Source organism: Ammodytes marinus, assembly GCF_949987685.1.
Source record: "Ammodytes marinus genome assembly, chromosome: 6".
NCBI lineage: Eukaryota > Metazoa > Chordata > Actinopteri > Uranoscopiformes > Ammodytidae > Ammodytes > Ammodytes marinus.
The window spans coordinates 15,796,654-15,815,827 of record NC_137235.1 but is presented as its reverse complement, the minus strand read 5'-3'; the positions used below and the strand labels follow the sequence as shown (position 1 = coordinate 15,815,827).

At 40.4% G+C, this 19,174-nt stretch overlaps 2 protein-coding genes across 2 annotated transcripts; both read left to right on the top strand.

The window, feature by feature from the left end:
• Positions 1-281: 281 nt before the first annotated feature.
• hgsnat (heparan-alpha-glucosaminide N-acetyltransferase) lies at positions 282-9,349 on the top strand. The gene is given in 19 exon segments (XM_080028743.1): positions 282-556; positions 558-708; positions 1,662-1,780; positions 1,884-2,020; positions 2,211-2,329; positions 2,469-2,538; positions 2,740-2,809; positions 3,142-3,245; positions 3,617-3,693; positions 3,836-3,866; positions 4,268-4,428; positions 4,527-4,642; positions 5,238-5,359; positions 5,957-6,083; positions 6,274-6,360; positions 6,501-6,578; positions 7,286-7,356; positions 7,709-7,821; positions 8,210-9,349. Coding segments are annotated over 19 exon segments (2,001 nt in total). The 5' UTR covers positions 282-490; the 3' UTR covers positions 8,392-9,349.
• Positions 9,350-9,912: 563 nt separating this feature from the next.
• On the top strand, positions 9,913-18,750 carry LOC307251699 (recombining binding protein suppressor of hairless-like). The gene is made up of 11 exons (XM_080029096.1): positions 9,913-9,995; positions 10,896-10,934; positions 11,090-11,185; positions 11,288-11,453; positions 12,072-12,246; positions 12,358-12,495; positions 12,739-12,851; positions 13,033-13,173; positions 14,794-14,949; positions 15,111-15,214; positions 15,675-18,750. Exons 1-11 carry the CDS (start codon positions 9,976-9,978, stop codon positions 16,021-16,023), a joined length of 1,497 nt encoding a protein of 498 aa, XP_079885222.1. The 5' UTR covers positions 9,913-9,975; the 3' UTR covers positions 16,024-18,750.
• The last annotated feature ends 424 nt before the right edge of the window (positions 18,751-19,174 follow it).

The following is a 19,174-nucleotide window of genomic DNA, read 5'->3' as shown; positions in this document are numbered from 1 at the left end:
CGCATGCGCCAGTCGACTTGATTGACCTTTGGTACTGCATTTACCATGGACATATAAAGCATTTACCATGGACCTATAAAGAGGCATTTACGACACCGTTTAATCCAGCAGGATGTATCATCCTCAATCCCATATATTCATTGTGTCCGTCTGGAAGCATTGAAGGGCAAACAAATAACAAGAAATCAAAAATAACAAGTAAATCCAACATTTCCATAGACTATATGGGCCAACGTTGGAAACGTGGTGCATACGCCTGCCAAATAAATTACTGCGTGCGATTTCTTGGATTTTCACAAGGTTTTTTTCACAAACCATGTCAGCTGTTACGGTTGCCTGATCGTTTACAAAACACAGGCTGCTTCATTCCGGAGATGTGAATCATTGACTGTATAAAAAAATTGGTCCACATTTATTACAGTCTATCATGTATTGATCAGTAAACTGGTAGAGTCAAAAATGTACTTTGAGCATCATCGCTCCCACTACCATGTCAAAACAAGGACGGATCGGAAGTGGGATCTGCTGCTATGGCAAAAAGGAAATTGAAGAAGAACCCTAAAGTTAACACTTCTCCAGTCGTAGGGGCGACGGCGAGGCGGAGAGAAATGACACAAGAACTAGAGAAACGTGATATGTGTTCCCTCGCTGCTATTGCTTTGGTTGTAGCCGTGTGTGTGGTGCCCCTCACAGCTGAGACATCTACCTGTAAGTAAACAAGGAATGTTTACAATATGAACAAGTAGGCTATAGGATAGTTTCAGCTAGGTTAGCTACAGTAAACTAATCCCCCAATGTCCAGCACAATGTTTACAACAACGCCAGCCCCTTTGTGTGTTCAAAACCCATTTTAAGAGATGATACGGCGGTGGATTTTACCAAACAACTGGAAACAAGTGGATATGTTGGTTTTTAAGTGTTTGCCATTAAAGCTAAATCGCTAAATATGCTAGCTACGTGGCTTACTGTGTTTTGGAATTGCAAAACATCACCAACTCAAGCAATCAGCTGGCAGTCAAAATAAGTCGCTCCAGACTGTTTAAACTTCCCTCTCTTGGGGTTAGTATACGGATTAATACAGCATGTGACCACGGAGCTCTGCAGCCATCTCTTCAGCCCTCTCACATGCCTTCCCTTTCCAGGCTTCTTCCTTAGTTAGCTGACTGGCTGTAGCTTGCAGCTCGATTGGACAGCGTGTTTTTTGCTATATACCCATCTAACTACCTTACATTTTGTCATGGAATAAGTTTCTCTTCTATAACGACAGCCACGACACATTGGTTTGAGGTAAGTTGCAGAAGTCTTGCTGCACAGCTGCACCGAGGCTTTAAAAAGCAAAGCATTCATAGTGGAACTTCTCTCTGACTGGTATGTGATCTGTCAGGAAAGCTATGGATTATTTTACGCATGTGTTCTTCATTCTAGTGTGTGACCAGTGTGATTGTAAACCCATGGGTTTCTGATCATGTGAATATTGTTTATAACGTCTGTTCAGTGAACAGTGGCTTTACAACAGGGTGTGGTCAGCCACACTGTAGTAGGCTGAAGCATCTTTTTTGCATGATTTATTATTACCATTTATCTCTGTCTGCACTGCAAATTGATTTGCTAATGGCTTTCGACTGATCTGCACAACATGTACCTGCTCTGTCTAACTTCAGCTGGCTTCCCTCATCATAAGAAGCACATAGTCCTGAGGATGGATGAGGCACTTCTGACAGTCGCCAATGACCTGGACAGAGACGTAGTGGTGTCCTGGATGTCAGAGCGCTGCTACAAGGTATATAGGCTTTCACACGAAACACCCGACACACTCCAGTTGATTCTTTGGAAATACATGAATGATGATGGTGACGGTCGGCCCTTGTTTCTGCTTGTCTTAGTGTTTGTACCAGCAGCTAGGTGTGGTGCCTCGGGGACCTAGCCCTGGTCAGCCCAGTTCAGTAGACTTTGTTGTGAGCACAAAGCATGAAATTACACTACAGCTCAACAGCACTACTGTCAACCTGGAGCTCTGCAAGTAAGTTAAGCAACACAGACATGTTTCACATATGCCAGCACTATATATATATGATTTACATACAGCAAAATAGAAGATTGTAGTGTGTTTAAAGTAAATTTTTCTCATAAAAAAAAAAAGTAAAATGTATAAAATTAAAGTTCGGTCTTGCTGGTTTGCTGCCTGGTAAGCGTGTCATTTTAACTTCCAGGGTTCCATTCCACTTTGGCGAGCACGGGAACTACACTCTGTGGGTGAAAGATCTGAACGACTCCGCAGTGGTCAACTGTTCAATGGTGACTGATGCAGACCCTGTCAACAGCTACATACGTGAGTCTTACACAGATAAAAGCAGTCGTAAGCGTGTATGACCTGGACATATGACAAGTGTTTTGATGCTAGGTTCATCCCCACCATGCTGTGCAAAGAACATGCTCCATTCACATAATGCCCCTCTCTCTCCACACAGCCATCTTGGTTGCTTTTCTTATCTTTTCTGGACTGGCTTTGGTGACTGCCATCGGAAAAACGCTATTAGGGTAAAACAATTAAATTTTCTATTAATATAATAAATTACTGAGTAAAAATGTGAGCTTCACAGTCGAACACCAAATCTATAAATGTCAAATAACGATTTTCACTTGTCTTTTTAAGATCACTGCTTAGCACAGAGGCTGCTGTATATGAGCTTGTGTGTATTACGGAATTCATTCTAAACGACTTCATTGCTTCTTGTCCAGGCTTGATGTTGTTAAGGGTATTCTCTACCGAATCGCTGGCACCATGGAGACGGAGAGGCTCATCAACTCTGTGAGTGTTCAAACCACAAACTGCTGTACAGTATTTAACTGAGATGCTACTAAAACAACACTCAAACAAGAAACCAAACATCCTTATTAATTATGGTTTTGTATTTTATTTTTTCATTCGAAAAATTCACAAATTGAGACGGATAACAAAATCTATGTATACAATACATTCCCACCCACATTAATTAAGCTTTTTGAATGGATATACTCTTTCAAAACGAAGATATTCTAATCTTCAAGGGAACTTTAGGAACCTTATTTGTAACTATGTGTGCAGAAATGGTATATGCCTCCAATAGAACAGTGTTGATGTCTACCTTTTTCATCATTCAGGAACTGGGCTCCCCCGGCAGGGCAGTGTCACTAGCTACTGACGACATCCTCCCTCCACCAACCAGCCCCAGCAAGAGGCTGCGATCTCTGGACACATTCAGAGGGTAAGACCCCCCCCCACCCCTGGAGCTCAGCTTGCTCAGAAAAACATACAAACTTAATTACTGCTCCGTCTGATCCATCCATATACTGTATCATGTGATGCTTACTGCAATGTGACAGTTTGGCAACGGACACTGGAATTGGCATTGATTAATGAGCCCTTACTGATACTATTAAAATGGATTGGGTTCTTTGAAGTTGTATACATTTCAAGGGGATTTTTTTTCTTCTCCTCAAGTTAACCAGTTAGTTGTATTTCTGTTATGTTTTACTTTGATGGACCATTTGAAACAATTTTGGCGATATAACTTTTGCTTGCTTGCGGTACTCAGTGTTTCTCAGTAATAAAACCTTGTCTCTTTTTTTCTGTTAGTATCGCCTTAGTCATTATGGTGTTTGTGAACTACGGAGGGGGACGATACTGGTTCTTCAGACACGAAAGCTGGAATGGTGAGCCACACCTGGTTCTGCTTTTCATTTGTTGAGCCACATCACATCCTTCACATCTCTTTCATATCTGCCTGGGTGGGTATCGGCCTTGGTATCGTAGTGGATTTTTAAAGCTTGTGTTTTCCCACTTGTCTCCTCGCAGGCCTTACTGTTGCAGATTTAGTCTTCCCTTGGTAAGCTCATTTTAAATTTGCAATTTTTCCCTCGCATATCTTAGTACTGCAGATTAGTTGGCCCTGATCTTTTAATTGGATAGCTACGTATTTGAACACTCATACAACATCATTTGTATAGCACCTTTTATACAAAGCGATGCAGCTCAAATTGCTTCACATAAACTTAGAAATGAAATCAACATAAAACTTATTTTTTTCTCCACACTAAAACTTCCCTTGCCCCTAAAAGAAAAAGGAACTGGGATAAACTTAACCAAAACCATAGACTTTATCAGTTCCCCTTGTTCTCTCAGCTGAGCTGTCAGTCAACAAGGGTAAAAAAATAATTCTCAAATCTTGTATGAACCTTATTGTTTTACTTATTGTGTCATTGTACTCCTCTTTTTTTCATCCACCAGGTTTGTGTTTATAATGGGGACGTCTGTGGCCCTGTCAATCAACTCCCTGCTCCTTAAAGGCCTGACACGCTGCTCACTGCTGAAGAAAGTTGTGTGGAGGAGCCTGCAGCTCTTCATCATTGGCGTCTTCATCATCAACCCAAACTACTGCCAGGGATCATGTGAGCATAGACCCGCATCTTTGATGTTGACTATGATATTTAAACGATGTAGACGTCATGTTTTAAAACTTACAATATCATTCTCATCCTCGCCACAGTATCTTGGGACAACCTACGGATCCCGGGTGTGTTGCAACGTTTGGCCTGGTCATATCTAGTGGTAGCCAGCCTGGATTTGTTGGTGGCGAGAGGTCACCTTGACGTCCTTACAACGGTCAGCCAACAGCAACAATTTTAACCTGATAACGTAACTTTCTTTATATAGACGATTGACAAACAAGAAGTTTCTGAAATATTAAGAGAGAGAGACAGAGTCGATATAGTACAACTCCACAAACGGCAGAGAAACCAGGCGATACAACGAAGAATAGTTTTTCACAACTGACCCCACATCACGCCACACAGTAACACTATATGGAGTACACTTACTGGGGCAAATCAAACATGGTTAACACCCAAGAACATCACTCAAAGCGCTACAAACTCGCAATAGTTTATCCCAAGAAAACAAAACTTTTTTTTAAAACATTCAGCTCTCAATTTCAGCACTTACCCCGTAACAACGGGCGCCATCTTCAAAATACCCCCCCCCCCCGAAAAAAGTCCAACTATCGCGAGATCCCTCTTTTTACTTTATTGTTCATTTGCTCAAATAAATGAGCCTACTGCGGATACATAAAAGCATAGATTAATTCCGATGTTCTGACTGTAATGTCTTGTTTACCTATCTTTGGTAAATGTGCTTATGGTGAATGTATTCTGAAGGAGAAGAAACGTGTTTGATTGAGGAGTGTCTGTGTGTGTTCCAGGATGCTTGTTGGTCCCCAGGTCTTGACATCTTGCTCTACTGGCCAGCCTGGCTGTGTGTGCTCCTGTTAGAAACCATCTGGCTATGCCTCACTTTCCTACTTCCTGTACCAGATTGCCCAACGTGAGTTGGACAGGGCACGTGTGTGTTTTTTTGTATCAGTTTATTAATGAAATAGCTCAATCACTACATATTTGATTCAGACCCATGTTCAGTTGCATGTTCAATTTCTCTTAACATTTTCTGTCATTGAAATTAGGCATGAGATTATACTCACAACTCAATGTGTCTAAACAAATGTGTCTAAAACATACATGAGTCACTTCACCTCCCATTTAGTTTAGAAACAAATATGTTTATAAAATCAAAGATAGATAACATCTTTCTTTTGTGAGAAACAATTGAACACAGTCAAAAAATAAAAAAATGTTGATGGTGTATATAATGGACATCCATGGTGATAGGTTTAGGATTTTTGAATAACTGGTAAGGTGCAGCTCCCCCTTATGGCAAATTGAAAGAAGTCATCTATTCAGTATATAACAAAGCCTTGGCATAGGTATGAATTAACTTTCACTGCTTTTCAAGTTGGCAATCTAAAATGTGAAGCTGCTGACTATAATCTGTATTGTTCCACATTCCGAATGATGGATTTTCAGCATGAACAAAGGTTTACTTACTACAATGATAACACTGACTGAAGCCCACTCTTCTGAACAGAGGCTATCTGGGTCCAGGTGGGATCGGGGACATGGGCCTGTATGCTAACTGCACTGGCGGAGCCGCAGGTCTGATTGACCGATGGCTGCTTGGAGAGAAACACATCTATCAGACGCCTTCGTCACGGGTTAGTGACCGGCAGCCACACACAAACCAAACATACCAACAGCAGTCACATTCAGTCTTTTTATAACCTGCAATGTTAAGCTTTAGCTTTCATATCGGGTTTCTCCCCGTGGTAACATTACAGGTGCCACAGGGTCGACCCTGTCAGAACTTGTTTACAAAAATCCACTTTTGTTTCCATTTCAATGAAGGTGATATATTTGACCCGCATGCCATACGATCCAGAAGGGGTTCTTGGCAGCATCAACTCTATACTGATGGCTTTTCTCGGATTGCAGGTTTGTAATACGCATTGGTCTGGTTCTCACTACCATTTGTCTTTTGCTATTATTCATATTTTTGATACTGATAATAACATGTAGCTTCTTTGGAATTTTTTTTTTAAATGTTTTGTTTGTAATTTTGAATTTTTCCCCAGGCAGGAAAAATAATCTTACACTACAGAGATATCCACACAAGTATAATCTCAAGGTTTCTCATATGGGGCCTCTTACTGGTAAGCACATTAACTCAAATCATATTTTACGCTACTACAGTATGTGCACAGATGGGTTTAAATTTATTGTTACTTCTAAGTAGGGTTGCAAAACTTCAGAAATATTCAAAGTAGGAAACCTTCCATGTGCATTAATGGGATTATATGGGAGTTATTGGGAATCAAATATTTGGGTTATTTAAAAATGCAGTAGAAACTATACAAATAAATTAGATTTAGTATCTGCTAGTAAACTTAAATATCATAATCAAGTGTATTTAGGCGAGTGACATCATCCAAACTTTCCTGACTGGATGTAGTCATACATGTTATACAGGACTGTGGCCTCAAAAGTCCTGTTTTAGTTTGAAATATGCAAATCATCTTTGCATGGGATGGAAGAATGAAGAGTGCACGGTTAAAAACAGTTGGTATAAATGAACCCAAAATGTCCAGTTGATTCCCACATCTTTCCATTAATTCTCATGGAAAGTTTCAAACCTTTTTGCAAACAAGAATAGGTGTACATTCTCAACATTCCTAAACTTCCCATAGAAAACTTCTGGAAGGTTTCCACCCCTTTGCAACCCTACGTCTAAGTATGTTAAATGAGTCAGTGTTTTGCTAAAGAGGATCTCAGTGTCAATCTTTGCAAATTTCTATCAACACATTATTTCACAACACTTTTGCTCTCCCAAGTGAATAATACAGTATCTTGTATCTCACAGGGGGTCATATCGGCACTTCTTACCAAGTGTTCCACAGACCAGGGCTTCATTCCTGTCAACAAGAACTTATGGTGAAGTTTACTTTCATGTACTTTCCCCATTGGAAACATGTTTGCTCAGCAGTTGTTTTTTGGTATCTATCTGAATTTTTGGGGAAGTTGCTGCAAGGAAGAGCTAGTTGAAAAAAAACAGACATTCCTAGCTTTTGGTGTATCATTTGTTGTGCCTCTGATATTTTATGTTTTGTTGGATAATAAAGGATTTAGTCCCTTCTTTCCTGAATGTCTATTTAAATATTTTAGAAAGATGCTTCCTCACACATCCTTGCCTAACGTATCACTCATTTTGTATATTTGAAAGAATTTGGGTTGTGTCCCAAGTTTTCTACATTTGTTTGAACAGTATTTTTCATATCACTTCTAGGTCTCTGTCCTATGTGACAACACTGGCATGTTTTGCATATGTGCTGCTAGTGCTGGTGTACTACACAGTGGATGTGAAGGAGTGGTGGTCTGGAGCACCTTTCTACTACCCCGGTGAGTGAGTGAGAGAGCGAGCACTGTTTTGTCAGAATGAAGCTCGGCATTCGCTGACAACTTTGACATAAAGCATTTTGTACACTGTGCAGATGATGACGGCACTTACTTCAAACCAATTCATCCTTGTACTTTTGTTGTGCAGTGTTTTCATTTAGTTTGATATGGCTATAGAAATCAGCTATTCGTGGAGATTTACTTGTGTGATGATAATCATTAAATTATTCAATGTTCAATCACTGAACGAAATCTTCTGGCGAAATATGTCTGCTAGGCCAAGTAGGCTCTACCAAATCTACCCATTTGAAATTCCTTTTTTAGAGGTGTTCTATTAGCGTTAAACAAATCTCCATAATCATACCAACCTTTGCTTTGCTCTTGATTCCAGGTATGAACTCCATCCTGGTGTACGTGGGCCATGAGGTGTTTGAAGAGTACTTCCCCTTCCGTTGGCGCATGGCCAACAGCCAATCACACACCGAGCACCTGACTCAGAACCTCGTGGCTACCTCCTGTTGGGTCTTCATCTCCTACGTGCTCTACAGAAAGAAGATTTTCTGGAAGATTTAGGAGTAGAGAGTAGGAGTTTTAAGAGAGTCAATAATGATGGCTGGGACATTCACACAACAATTCCCTGATGGCATTGTGTTTGCATCAGATTTGCTGGAGAACATTTGGAAAAGCGGATAACAGGAGATCGTATTTATCTGGTCAGAACTGTGGAGGAGGTTCTCTGCTATTGAACAGACGTGCGTCGCTTCTTTCACATAGCACCTCTTCATTTGTTTTTCAATATTTAGTCAATACTTTACAGGACCATAAATGTTTGAATGTTTTTGTTCAAAGATCTTTACATTTGAAGCAGCTGACTCCTGCCAGATATCTGAACTGACTCAGGAAGAACTATAGACTGACATTGTTAATCTGTGGTTTGACATGTTACCAATGCTGGTTTCATTCCTCATGTTGTGCCACAGACTACAGCAGCAGGGTGTTGCTGTAGTGGTTCAACAGGGCATTGGTGACTTCCTCTTGGGAGAGTCCCTTCTGCTGTCTTATAAGCCCTGTTGCATTACTCTAGAGCAGAAGGAGACACAATTCCACTTGCCAAAATGATGGGTTTTTTTCCCCCACATTTTGTTAAATGTGTCGTGAGTTAAATGAGAGCAGTTCTTCTGTATAATGCCCATGTACAGTAGTTTAATTGTGATATCTGAAAATTATATGTTTGGTGATTTTGTTATCTCACCTTAAATGTGTGTTGCCATTACTCACCATAATAATGTATGACAGTGCCCCAGTGCTCCTACACTACGCAGTTAATATAAATATTACTTTTATTAACACAGTTTGCGAAATGATGTGTTCAGTCTGTAGAATATCCAAATGCTGTGAGAGATTCTGGAACAATTGTTCATCTAGTACTGTCTAAATTAATGAAATTCATTTTGTCAAACTTTTGTACATTTATTTTTTTTATATTCATTTGAAAATAAGTTTCTATAATAAAGCGTATTCCAAAATATCATTACTGTTTAAAGTTGGGTTTTATTGTAATGTTCTTACACTTCATTGCTGATCAGGTCTTCAAAGCAGGGGACATGCTGATGTTTCTCTAAGATTATGATTGATTTACAAGTCTTATAAAGGCCATATAGGCCTAAACAATCTCTCTCTTTAAAACAAAAAGAGACTTATTTTTCCAGTGTGTCAGTGCCCGTAACACCTATGTATCTTCAAGCTGTGTTTCCAGCTCTTCAACATAGAGAGGTGTAGTTTGCTTTATTGCTCAACAAGGCGTGGGAATCGAGTTACAGTGTGGTTGGCTTGGTGTGGTGGGGGGGAGCAAGTCGTGAGGGTTCTTCCTCATCTCGCGATACAATTGGCCTATCTTCATTCATGTCTATTGTGAGAGTTTTTCCGCTATCGCGCGACCTTGCAACTTTCCCACGCCTGTTGTTTTGGCGTCTGCCCTCTGCCCGTCGCCACTCCCCTCTTCTCACCCCTTTGCCCCGTCACACCTTCCCCCTTCTCTCTCTCTCGCTCTGCTTTTCCTTCCAGTCTGATTCTTCTGTTGTGCCGTAGGCCTCTGCGAGGGGGCTGGGGGAGGGATCTCGCGATTGTTGGACTTTTTTCGGGGGGGGTATTTTGAAGATGGCGCCCGTTGTTACGGGGTAAGTGCTGAAATTTAGAGCAGAATGTTTTAAAAAAAAGTTTTGTTTTCTTGGGATAAACTATTGCGAGTTTGTAGCGCTTTGAGTGATGTTCTTGGGTGTTAACCATGTTTGATTTGCCCCAGTAAGTGTACTCCATATAGTGTTACTGTGTGGCGTGATGTGGGGTCAGTTGTGAAAAACTATTCTTCGTTGTATCGCCTGGTTTCTCTGCCGTTTGTGGAGTTGTACTATATCGACTCTGTCTCTCTCTCTTAATATTTCAGAAACTTCTTGTTTGTCAATCGTCTAATGTTGACTTAACTTGTCTATTTATTTCTGTTTTAACAAGTTGATAACCGCAAAATTTTAGGCTAATACTCTGTACAAACTAGGCTACTCCGACAACAACGTTGTTCGCACATTAACGTCACATCAGTTGCGGTTTGCAGGCCTAGTTATAGCACAGTATTGTAAAATTGATATAGGCCTAATCATCTTTAACAAATGTGTATTGTTTTAATTGAATTGTAGCCTATACGACTTATGATCAATTCACAGTATTGTACCATTGAAGCCTACTGTTCTACACTCGCCATCCAGGCCTACATAATAATATTATCATATAGGCTACTACTGGGCTAAGCCTACTGCACACTAGCTCATTTCACAGTATAAAAACAGCCACAGAAACGGAGGCAAATTCCTTTACCATGTGTCGATCTTTGGTCTTAGCACGTTTTTCTTAGTTATTTGACAAAGTAGGAAAGTTCAAGAGCCCCCTGCATCAGAGATGTCACTGTCCATTGAGAGTTTTTCCACGCACCTTTAGTCATACGTTTTTTTGTTTAGTGTATTGTTTTTAAATCTCTAGGCTACTGAAAACTACTTGTAAACAGACCTGATGTTTTTGTTTTGCAGGAAGTTTGGTGAGCGACCTCAGCCTCAGCGTTTGACGAGGTAGGGAAACACAGGAAACCCTTTCGCAGTGCAAACAACTCCAAAATGTTAAACCACAGCAGAATGCCACTTTATTACAAGTTGATATGAGAATAGTTTGTTCTGTGGTGACCAGTGTTAACATGTGTTACCCCACTCCCCCCATTCACTTGCAGGGAGGCTATGAGAAATTACATGAAGGGGAAAGACGATCAAACAGTTCTCATACTCCATGCAAAAGTTGCACAAAAGTCATACGGAAATGAAAAAAGGTTTGTGTGGGCCTGTTTAATTACGCATTCAATGAAAAGTGTGGTTGATAAATAAATGAAATACTCGTTAAATGTTTTTCAACCTTTTCTTGTGTCAATTAGGTTTTTCTGCCCTCCGCCATGTGTGTATCTGATGGGCAGTGGCTGGCAGAAGAAGTTGGAGAGTATGGAGAAGGAGGGTTGTACCGAGCAAGAGGCCCAGCCGTGTGCATTCATTGGGATAGGGAACAGTGAGCAGGAGATGCAGCAACTCAATTTAGATGGAAAGGTGAGAAGGCATTTGTAATAATAACACAGTGCAGTGGGGTTTTTGAATTATCTTTCCATATGATGGTGTTGCTAAATACTCTTCCACTGCTTCACTACTTATACACCCCCATTACCAAAATGACCACAGCATGAAATGCTTTGCTTTGCAGTTTGACCATATCCTCCATTTGTAGCTGCAAAAACCCTCTAAAAGGTGGAGTCAGCGATTCTAAAGAATGCTTGTTGGCAAAAATCTTTTTTTGTCAAAAGCAGTGAATATCTAGTGTTAATATATATATTAAAATCCAGTGTCCACAAAGCGTAGGCTCTGTTAAAGGGCATGATGCTAGCTACGACCCGTGGGCCCCCTCTGTTTACACAACCTTTATTTACACACCAATTTACAGAGTCAAGGCTGTGTATTAACAACAGAAGTGATTTTTGACAAGTGACAACAACCATTCTCCAGAATCGCCCACTCCACCTCTAACCATATTCACGCTGTACGGATGTTCTTGCATCTCCTCACATTTTGTCACCAAGGTCACTAATGAATATGTTTTCAGAAAGAAACCAGGGAAATGAAAACATATTCACACACAAAGAAAAACTAACCTGTGTCTTTTCCCTATGTTAGCACTTTTGCGCCGCTAAGACGCTTTACATCAGTGACTCCGATAAAAGGAAACACTTCATGCTGTCTGTGAAGATGTTGTATGGGAACAGTGCCAACATTGGAGTCTTTCTGAGCAAAAGGATCAAGGTCATCTCCAAGCCCTCCAAGAAAAAACAGTCCTTGAAAAATGCAGATTGTGAGTTGCAGGATGTGTCGACACACACACACACACACACACACACACACACACACACCAGCTCACGTTAAGGCCCTCATTCAATGTGTGTGTGTCTGTCTCTATCCTCAGTGTGTATAGCTTCAGGCACTAAGGTGGCGTTGTTTAACCGCCTGCGTTCCCAGACTGTTAGTACGAGGTACCTTCACGTGGAGGGGGGAAACTTTCTTGCCAGCTCCCAACAGTGGGGTGCATTCTTCATCCACCTCTGTAAGTCACACATTGCTTTTATCCCTTTTTCTTTTTTCATTTTTTTTTCTCTTCTGTTTTCTTGATTTCCATTTGATTCATGTTAACACCTTACCTGCATAAAAAGCAGATACACATTTTGATAGTCCTGTTATCTTCTTGTATGAGTTTGTTGACTGCCCAGATCTGGAGCACCTATTCAAAGGTGGAGAGAGGTATTCTTATCTTTGCATTATTTTTGTGCTTGTGTGTCGTTTCGTGTAGTGGACGATGAGGAGTCTGAAGGAGAGGAGTTTGCTGTGAGGGATGGCTATATTCACTATGGCCAGACGGTCAAATTGGTCTGTTCTGTTACTGGCATGGCTTTGCCTAGACTGGTACGTGTGTATCAATGCCACAGTTTATTGTTTCTGAGTTATGAGCAGCCATAAAACACTGGTTTGATCAAATGTGCACCTCCTTTTAATGGCACAAATGTTTTTGTGTTAATTTGCACATACGTAGAGTATTTATTGTATGTGTATTTATTAGCGGTGTGTGTGTGACTCAATTCCTCAGGTCATTCGCAAAGTGGACAAGCAGGCTGCATCAATGGAGGCAGATGACCCAGTGTCCCAGCTTCACAAGTGTGCCTTCTACCTGAAAGATACGGAACGCATGTATCTCTGCCTATCCCAGGAGAGGATCATCCAGTTCCAGGTGTCTAATCACACACACTACACACTAGGGGTGTGCACGTGTACACGTGTGCACGTGTAATCGGTTAGTAAATCATAACCGTTTAGGAAAAATCAGTAAACGAAAACCATTTAAAAAAAAAATTCTAACAAATTTTCTGAATATGTTCTGGAAACACACATTTATTAATTTTACATATCAAACTACTTGGGGATGATAAAAGCTAGTCTGCCGAATCTGTTATCCCTTGGTGTGTATGAGTGTGTCTATCGGCACTGCAGACACACATGCGCACACAAACACACGGGGAGTCACCGTCGGGCTCGAGTCACAGTCGTGTGATGAAAGATTAAAGTTACCCGATTGACGTGAACTACGCTCGTAAGTAGCCCAGACTTTATGACACCTGGCCAACCTGCATAAATGTGGACATGTCGAAAGCGATAGGCTATATTAATCAGGACATTAACAAAGGCGATAATGATGGCGAACAAATGACAGGCGAGCGTATGTGTGTGTGTACCATGGACCTATTATAAGGTGTTTAAAAGAGCGTAGTTCATATCAACTGTGTTTAGGTTTACAGGCGAGCGAACGTGTGTGTGTGTGTGTGTGCGCGCGCGCCTACAGGACGGGCGCTTCCAACGGTGGTCGCATGGCGACAATGACGTCACGTTTAACTGTGTACACGAAAAAAAATCCGACGTGTAACCGGTTAGACATTTTTGTAAACGTTCACACCCCTACTACACACACACACACACACACACACACACACACACACACACACACACACACACACACACACACACACACACGGACAGTTTTTAACTCTGCATTTTGAATCTGTTTATTGTAAAATCTCTGATCCAACACAGGTAAAAACATTAGACATTTATTCCCATTTCAAAGTATTTCCAATGAGTCACTTACCAAATAATCACAGAGCTCCGCCGGATAATGTTATGATGCTATAGGTTTGTGTTGTGGTCATTAGTTTAAAGAATGAATTCAAGTTTTCCGCCCGGACTGTAAATACAATACCCATAAAAACTTGACTTCTGCTATGGAGAAGAGGCCTGTCAGAGCTCTGTTAAAATTTGATGTTGTAGTTGGCAAAAACAAACGGCACCATAGTTGCTAAATAATTAATTCCAAAATGTAACCAGAATTTAAACATAATTGGTTCCAACAGAGATTGTATTACTAAGCCGCTGCCTGTATTATCCATTTTCCAACAGTGCAATATTTAGCTTCCACCCACTTTTTGTGCTGTATGTAACTAATTATTAAGTCAGATGATTTTTGTCGAACCTGCTATGAAAAAGATGTTCATATTGTTACTGATAATGAAAAATGTAAAAGGTTGTATCTGAGCTGGGATCGTGCTGCTGTTCCTGCTTGTAGACAACAGAATATCAACCTATATGCTTCAAAGCAACGTGTGAAGTTAAAATAGCCACACCCATTTTTTTCAAATTAGAATACAAGGACAACATTAACATTCTTGCCCCTCTTATTGGTTAGATCCTAACTGACTCAATGCTAGCTTGCTCAAGTGTCTTTTTATCCTTGTTAAATGTAAAAGTAGGATGTCTTCTTTTGTTTTTTTCATATTTTTTGTGTGTTTTTTTTCTCCAGGCCACACAGTGCTCCAAAGAGACCAACAAGGAGATAATTAATGATGGGGCTTCCTGGACTATCATTAGCACTGACAAGGCAGAGTACACCTTTTATGAGGGCATGGGCCCCGTCCCCACACCTGTCACACCTGTCCCCGTGGTAGAGACTCTGCAGGTGTGCACTTAGCCTGTTGAAAATATGCTTGTAATGCTTCATGTAATGCTTATGTGTCATTCTGGTTACCAACTACTTCCTCATTTTAAGTTTTTTTTACTCAGCGTTATAGGGACCTTCAAAAACCTCAAACCTTCTCTTTTCTTTGTGTCTGTGTCAAGTTAAACGGCGGAGGAGATGTAGCCATGTTGGAGCTGACTGGTCAGAACTTCACCCCGAAACTCAGAGTGTGGTTCGGTGACGTGGAGGCAGACACCATGTACAGGTGAGTGGTTATGTCCAGAGTTTTTCCCACACTCTTTGAAATTCCTGGAAAAGTTACAAAATTTGAAGAAAAACGGTTTTCCAGGCTTGGAAAGGGTTTGGAATTATATTAAGTGTTTTGGAAAAGTTTAGATTTTTACTCTCATTTGTGTTTAAAACATGTTTTAAAAATTCAAAAAACATGGTCTTACATTATGCGAAATTGCTATTGTTAAAAAATCTTATCCGCCAGAATGACTGGTTAGTGCGTGTTTTAATAATTCATGCCTTTTCGAACAACAAATATAACCCATGGCTCAAGAGAAACGCAGCATTATTGAGCCATATGATTCTGAAACAGGCCGACCTGCTGTACTTTTAAGCTACTTAAATAAGGTTATGGAAATGCCGTAAACTGTCATGGAAAAGTATTTTTTTTTTATGTTTTGGTAAAAATCGTGTCTCTTCCTCCTTCCTGTCAGATGTGGAGAGAGCGTTCTGTGTGTGGTGCCCGACATTTCGGCCTTCCGGGAGGGCTGGCGCTGGGTGAGACAGCCGGTCCAGGTGCCCGTCACTCTGGTCCGCAACGACGGAATCATCTACGCCACCGCGCTCACCTTCACCTACACCCCCGAGCCAGGGCCGCGGCCACACTGCAGCGCCGCCGGGGCCATTCTGCGCACACATAGCATCTCTTCATCGTCGCCAGCATCCTCATCCTCACCCTCATCCTCTTTGGGTGGCTTCAGGGATGGCCAGGGGGCTTACAGCAGCAGCAATGACTCAGGCATGTCGTCAGGGGGGTCCAGCATGTCGGTGCTGTCATTGTAATACTGTTCCTGTGTGTGCCTGTCTGTGTGTGTGGGTGTGTGCGTGCGCGTGCATGCGTTTGTCATTTTTCGAATGACTGGGCGAGAAAGTGTGTGAATCTACTTTCCAAAGAGGTTCCTGGACCTGTGAAGAATTGCACACAGACTCTTCATCAGAGAGCGACTGCATCGGGGAATGCAAAAAGAGAGAGTTGAAAACAAAAAGACAAGGTTAAAAGAAAATACTCAAGGATGACTGAGTCCTCTCCATAGCTCCCCCGTGTGGTTTGTTGTGGATATATCAAAAGCTCCGCTCAAAAAAGGAACTTGAAATCCCACGCCTTTACCGAAAAAGAAGATGAACCAGCCTTTCTTACTATCAAAACACCTCATTTGTGCAAGAAGCATTTTTTTTTGTTTTGTTTTTATATTCCTGTGGGTTTGGAGGCTGTTTCCACTATGCTCTCTTTTCCACCAAGGTCATGTTTTTACTGAAAAGCTTGTTGATTTTATCTGTTGTGTGCAAGGGAAACATTTGTTGTAAGAGTAACATAGTTTTTATGGACCAAGGAATACTATTATATTATTTTATTCATATTATATTTTATAAGCTGAGGTACATTTTTTTTTTGTAGGATATTGCATAGTAAGTTCACTTTTGTTACCAAATAGAAATTGTAATGTTGTTGACACCTATGTGAGTTTTGTCTCAGTAGGGTGGTCGCGGTGGATATGGCTTGTAGTGTGTTTCTAATAGTCTGACTGCAGCTTCTCTGCTTTTCTCTTCTTTCTATAATCTCCACATCGTCATAGTTACTGAACAGTCATTACAGAAGGTTGAACTTTCCTGCATCTGGAAAATTGAGGAGATTCATTAGACAATTATGACGTGCATATCTGCCTGCAGTTATTGGCTTTGCTGCCTTAGATCTTGATAGTACTTTTTTTATTTCAAATCAGCCTTTTTTGATGAGTGTAGTGTATACGAGTGAGGAAGTAATACACTATCAGTGTATTCTGGGAGACCAAGACCTGTGTTTTTAATCAGTATGCTGTATTCATTACCACATTTCTTGAAGTGAAATCTTAAAGGTGCACTATGCAGTTTCTGGGAGGCGGATTTGTTTTAATTTGCAGAGCCGGAAGTTAGTTTACAAAACACATTTACTCTACATGTTATCCTTTGTATTAAATAATTCTATCATCATAATATATAAACTAAATCATGTTTTGAGGCACCTGGAACCAAACCGAAGACTAGAATATTTGTGTGTAAACAAATGTCTGGGCACTGTAAACAACAACAGTGAAAAAGTAACTTTTCAATTACCTTTCCAACTCCAAACGGTTTTCCAAGGATCCATTCTTCCTACAGGGAAAGTCTGTTTATTCAGTTATGAGGATATACCTTACAACATGTTCACTTGTCTGACAAACCCAAAGTTACATAGTGCACCTTTTAATCACGTGTGTGAAGATGTATAACAACATTTCATTACTATATTAATGGTAATTACTACTCGGTGAGGGAACAGAATAGGGAAAGTCAAAACTAACAGCTGTCTAATGACGTTAAAGAATTCCACACATGGCAAGGTCACCTTCAGTTTGTGCTGACGCGTTGGAAAAAGAGTTTAAACAAGCTCAGAAATTACACCTTTTGGGACTGGTTGAATCTAGTTTTGTGTCTAATGCATCCGACTGCAATAACAGGAGAACTCATTTTTCATTCAATCAGCTGTGGTTGTTTTTTGGGTGTTACGTGACGATGTAATGATTTGTATAGATTCAAACTCTTGACCTATCTTAGCAGTTTGAACATAAAGATGTGACTTTGAACTGAATTACTAAACTAGTCGGGATGGCATTATGTCATATAGGTTACGTTGCATTAAAACCACTACCCACAGTATCGGTCTTGCCTAAATACTCTCACAAAGTATACTTATTAACATCATACTTATTGTGTCATGCTGTATATCATGTTTCAAGTAAATGGCATAGGTTGCCAGATTACTGCCATTGGGATGTTTTCACGACAATGATGGGAATCACTTTATTTCTTGAATTTGTTTTCAGTTTCCTAAGAAGAAGAGCACACCTAACAAGTAGATTTATGTTTGTAAATGTATTTCCATTATAACAAGCCAGCGACACCTATTTGCTATTCCATCAAATTTTTGGTCAATTTTCCATCATATACTTTTCATTCTCTCTATACAATAGTCTCTATAGATTGATTCATCATATCTTAAAGGGCTTAATGTTTTACATAACATCGCAGCTGCTCCATAAGGGTGTACTAGTATTAGTAGTATTCTAACAACAGTGTTGTGTCGTTCTGCAGAGTTTGAGAGATGTTTGGTCACCCCATTTGCACACTAGATAATAAATCTTTGCGCCACTGTGCCTTACTTACCTCATGTTTAGGTCGGTCAAGTCACTATGTATTACGCATTATGTACAATGCCAGGCGTGGCTTAAGTTGGCACTGTCATCAGGTCAACTGTGTGCTAGCCTGCTAAATCAGCCCTCATCATGTCAACACCCTGGCTGCTCAATGGGTATTACCATTGCTCTTGTGTTTATGGAATAAGTGTCCTGACTCTCATATCCTGCCTTTGTGGTTTCCACTGCTCTGTCCCTATGTGATGATATCCCCCTCACCTTGGCGTTTTGTTCTTTAGGTGAACCAATTTGCCAAGCTTCTTCTGTGAAAAGGTCATGAATAAAAACAAGCTGAATGTCACTGGTATTGATGTTATGGTGTTTGTTACATTGAGTTGAGCGTTAACCCTTAAACAGGCAACAGTGGAAAATGAGTTTCTAAAAAAAATGTCATGTTATCACTCATCTCTTCAAGACCAAAGAAAAATATTTCCACATCAAATTTTTTTATACTTTGTATATTTTGGGTTTTAGGAGTTGTATCTCCCAGGATACGTTGCCCTATTAAGGTGTAAAAAAAAGCCGAAATGGTAAATATATACATTTTTAAGTTGATAAATTGATGTTTATCTTGTCCATTTAAATTACAAATACTACTTTTGAGGTAAATTTTATTCAGTTTTACCAATCTAGGTTGCGTTCCGAATCGCATACTCTTTCTTTTTTCGATTCTAAATTCCATGCCACAGGTGCATCAGATGCTCCTCTTAAGCCGATGCAGGCAT

Excerpts from the sequence above, each read along its gene's own strand:
- LOC307251699 (XM_080029096.1), top strand. The coding sequence starts at position 9,976 with ATGGCGCCCGTTGTTACGGG. Across the intron at positions 9,996-10,895 it reads ATGGCGCCCGTTGTTACGGG|GAAGTTTGGTGAGCGACCTC; the intron begins GTAAGTGCTGAA and ends TTTGTTTTGCAG. Across the intron at positions 12,852-13,032 it reads GCATGGCTTTGCCTAGACTG|GTCATTCGCAAAGTGGACAA; the intron begins GTACGTGTGTAT and ends TCAATTCCTCAG.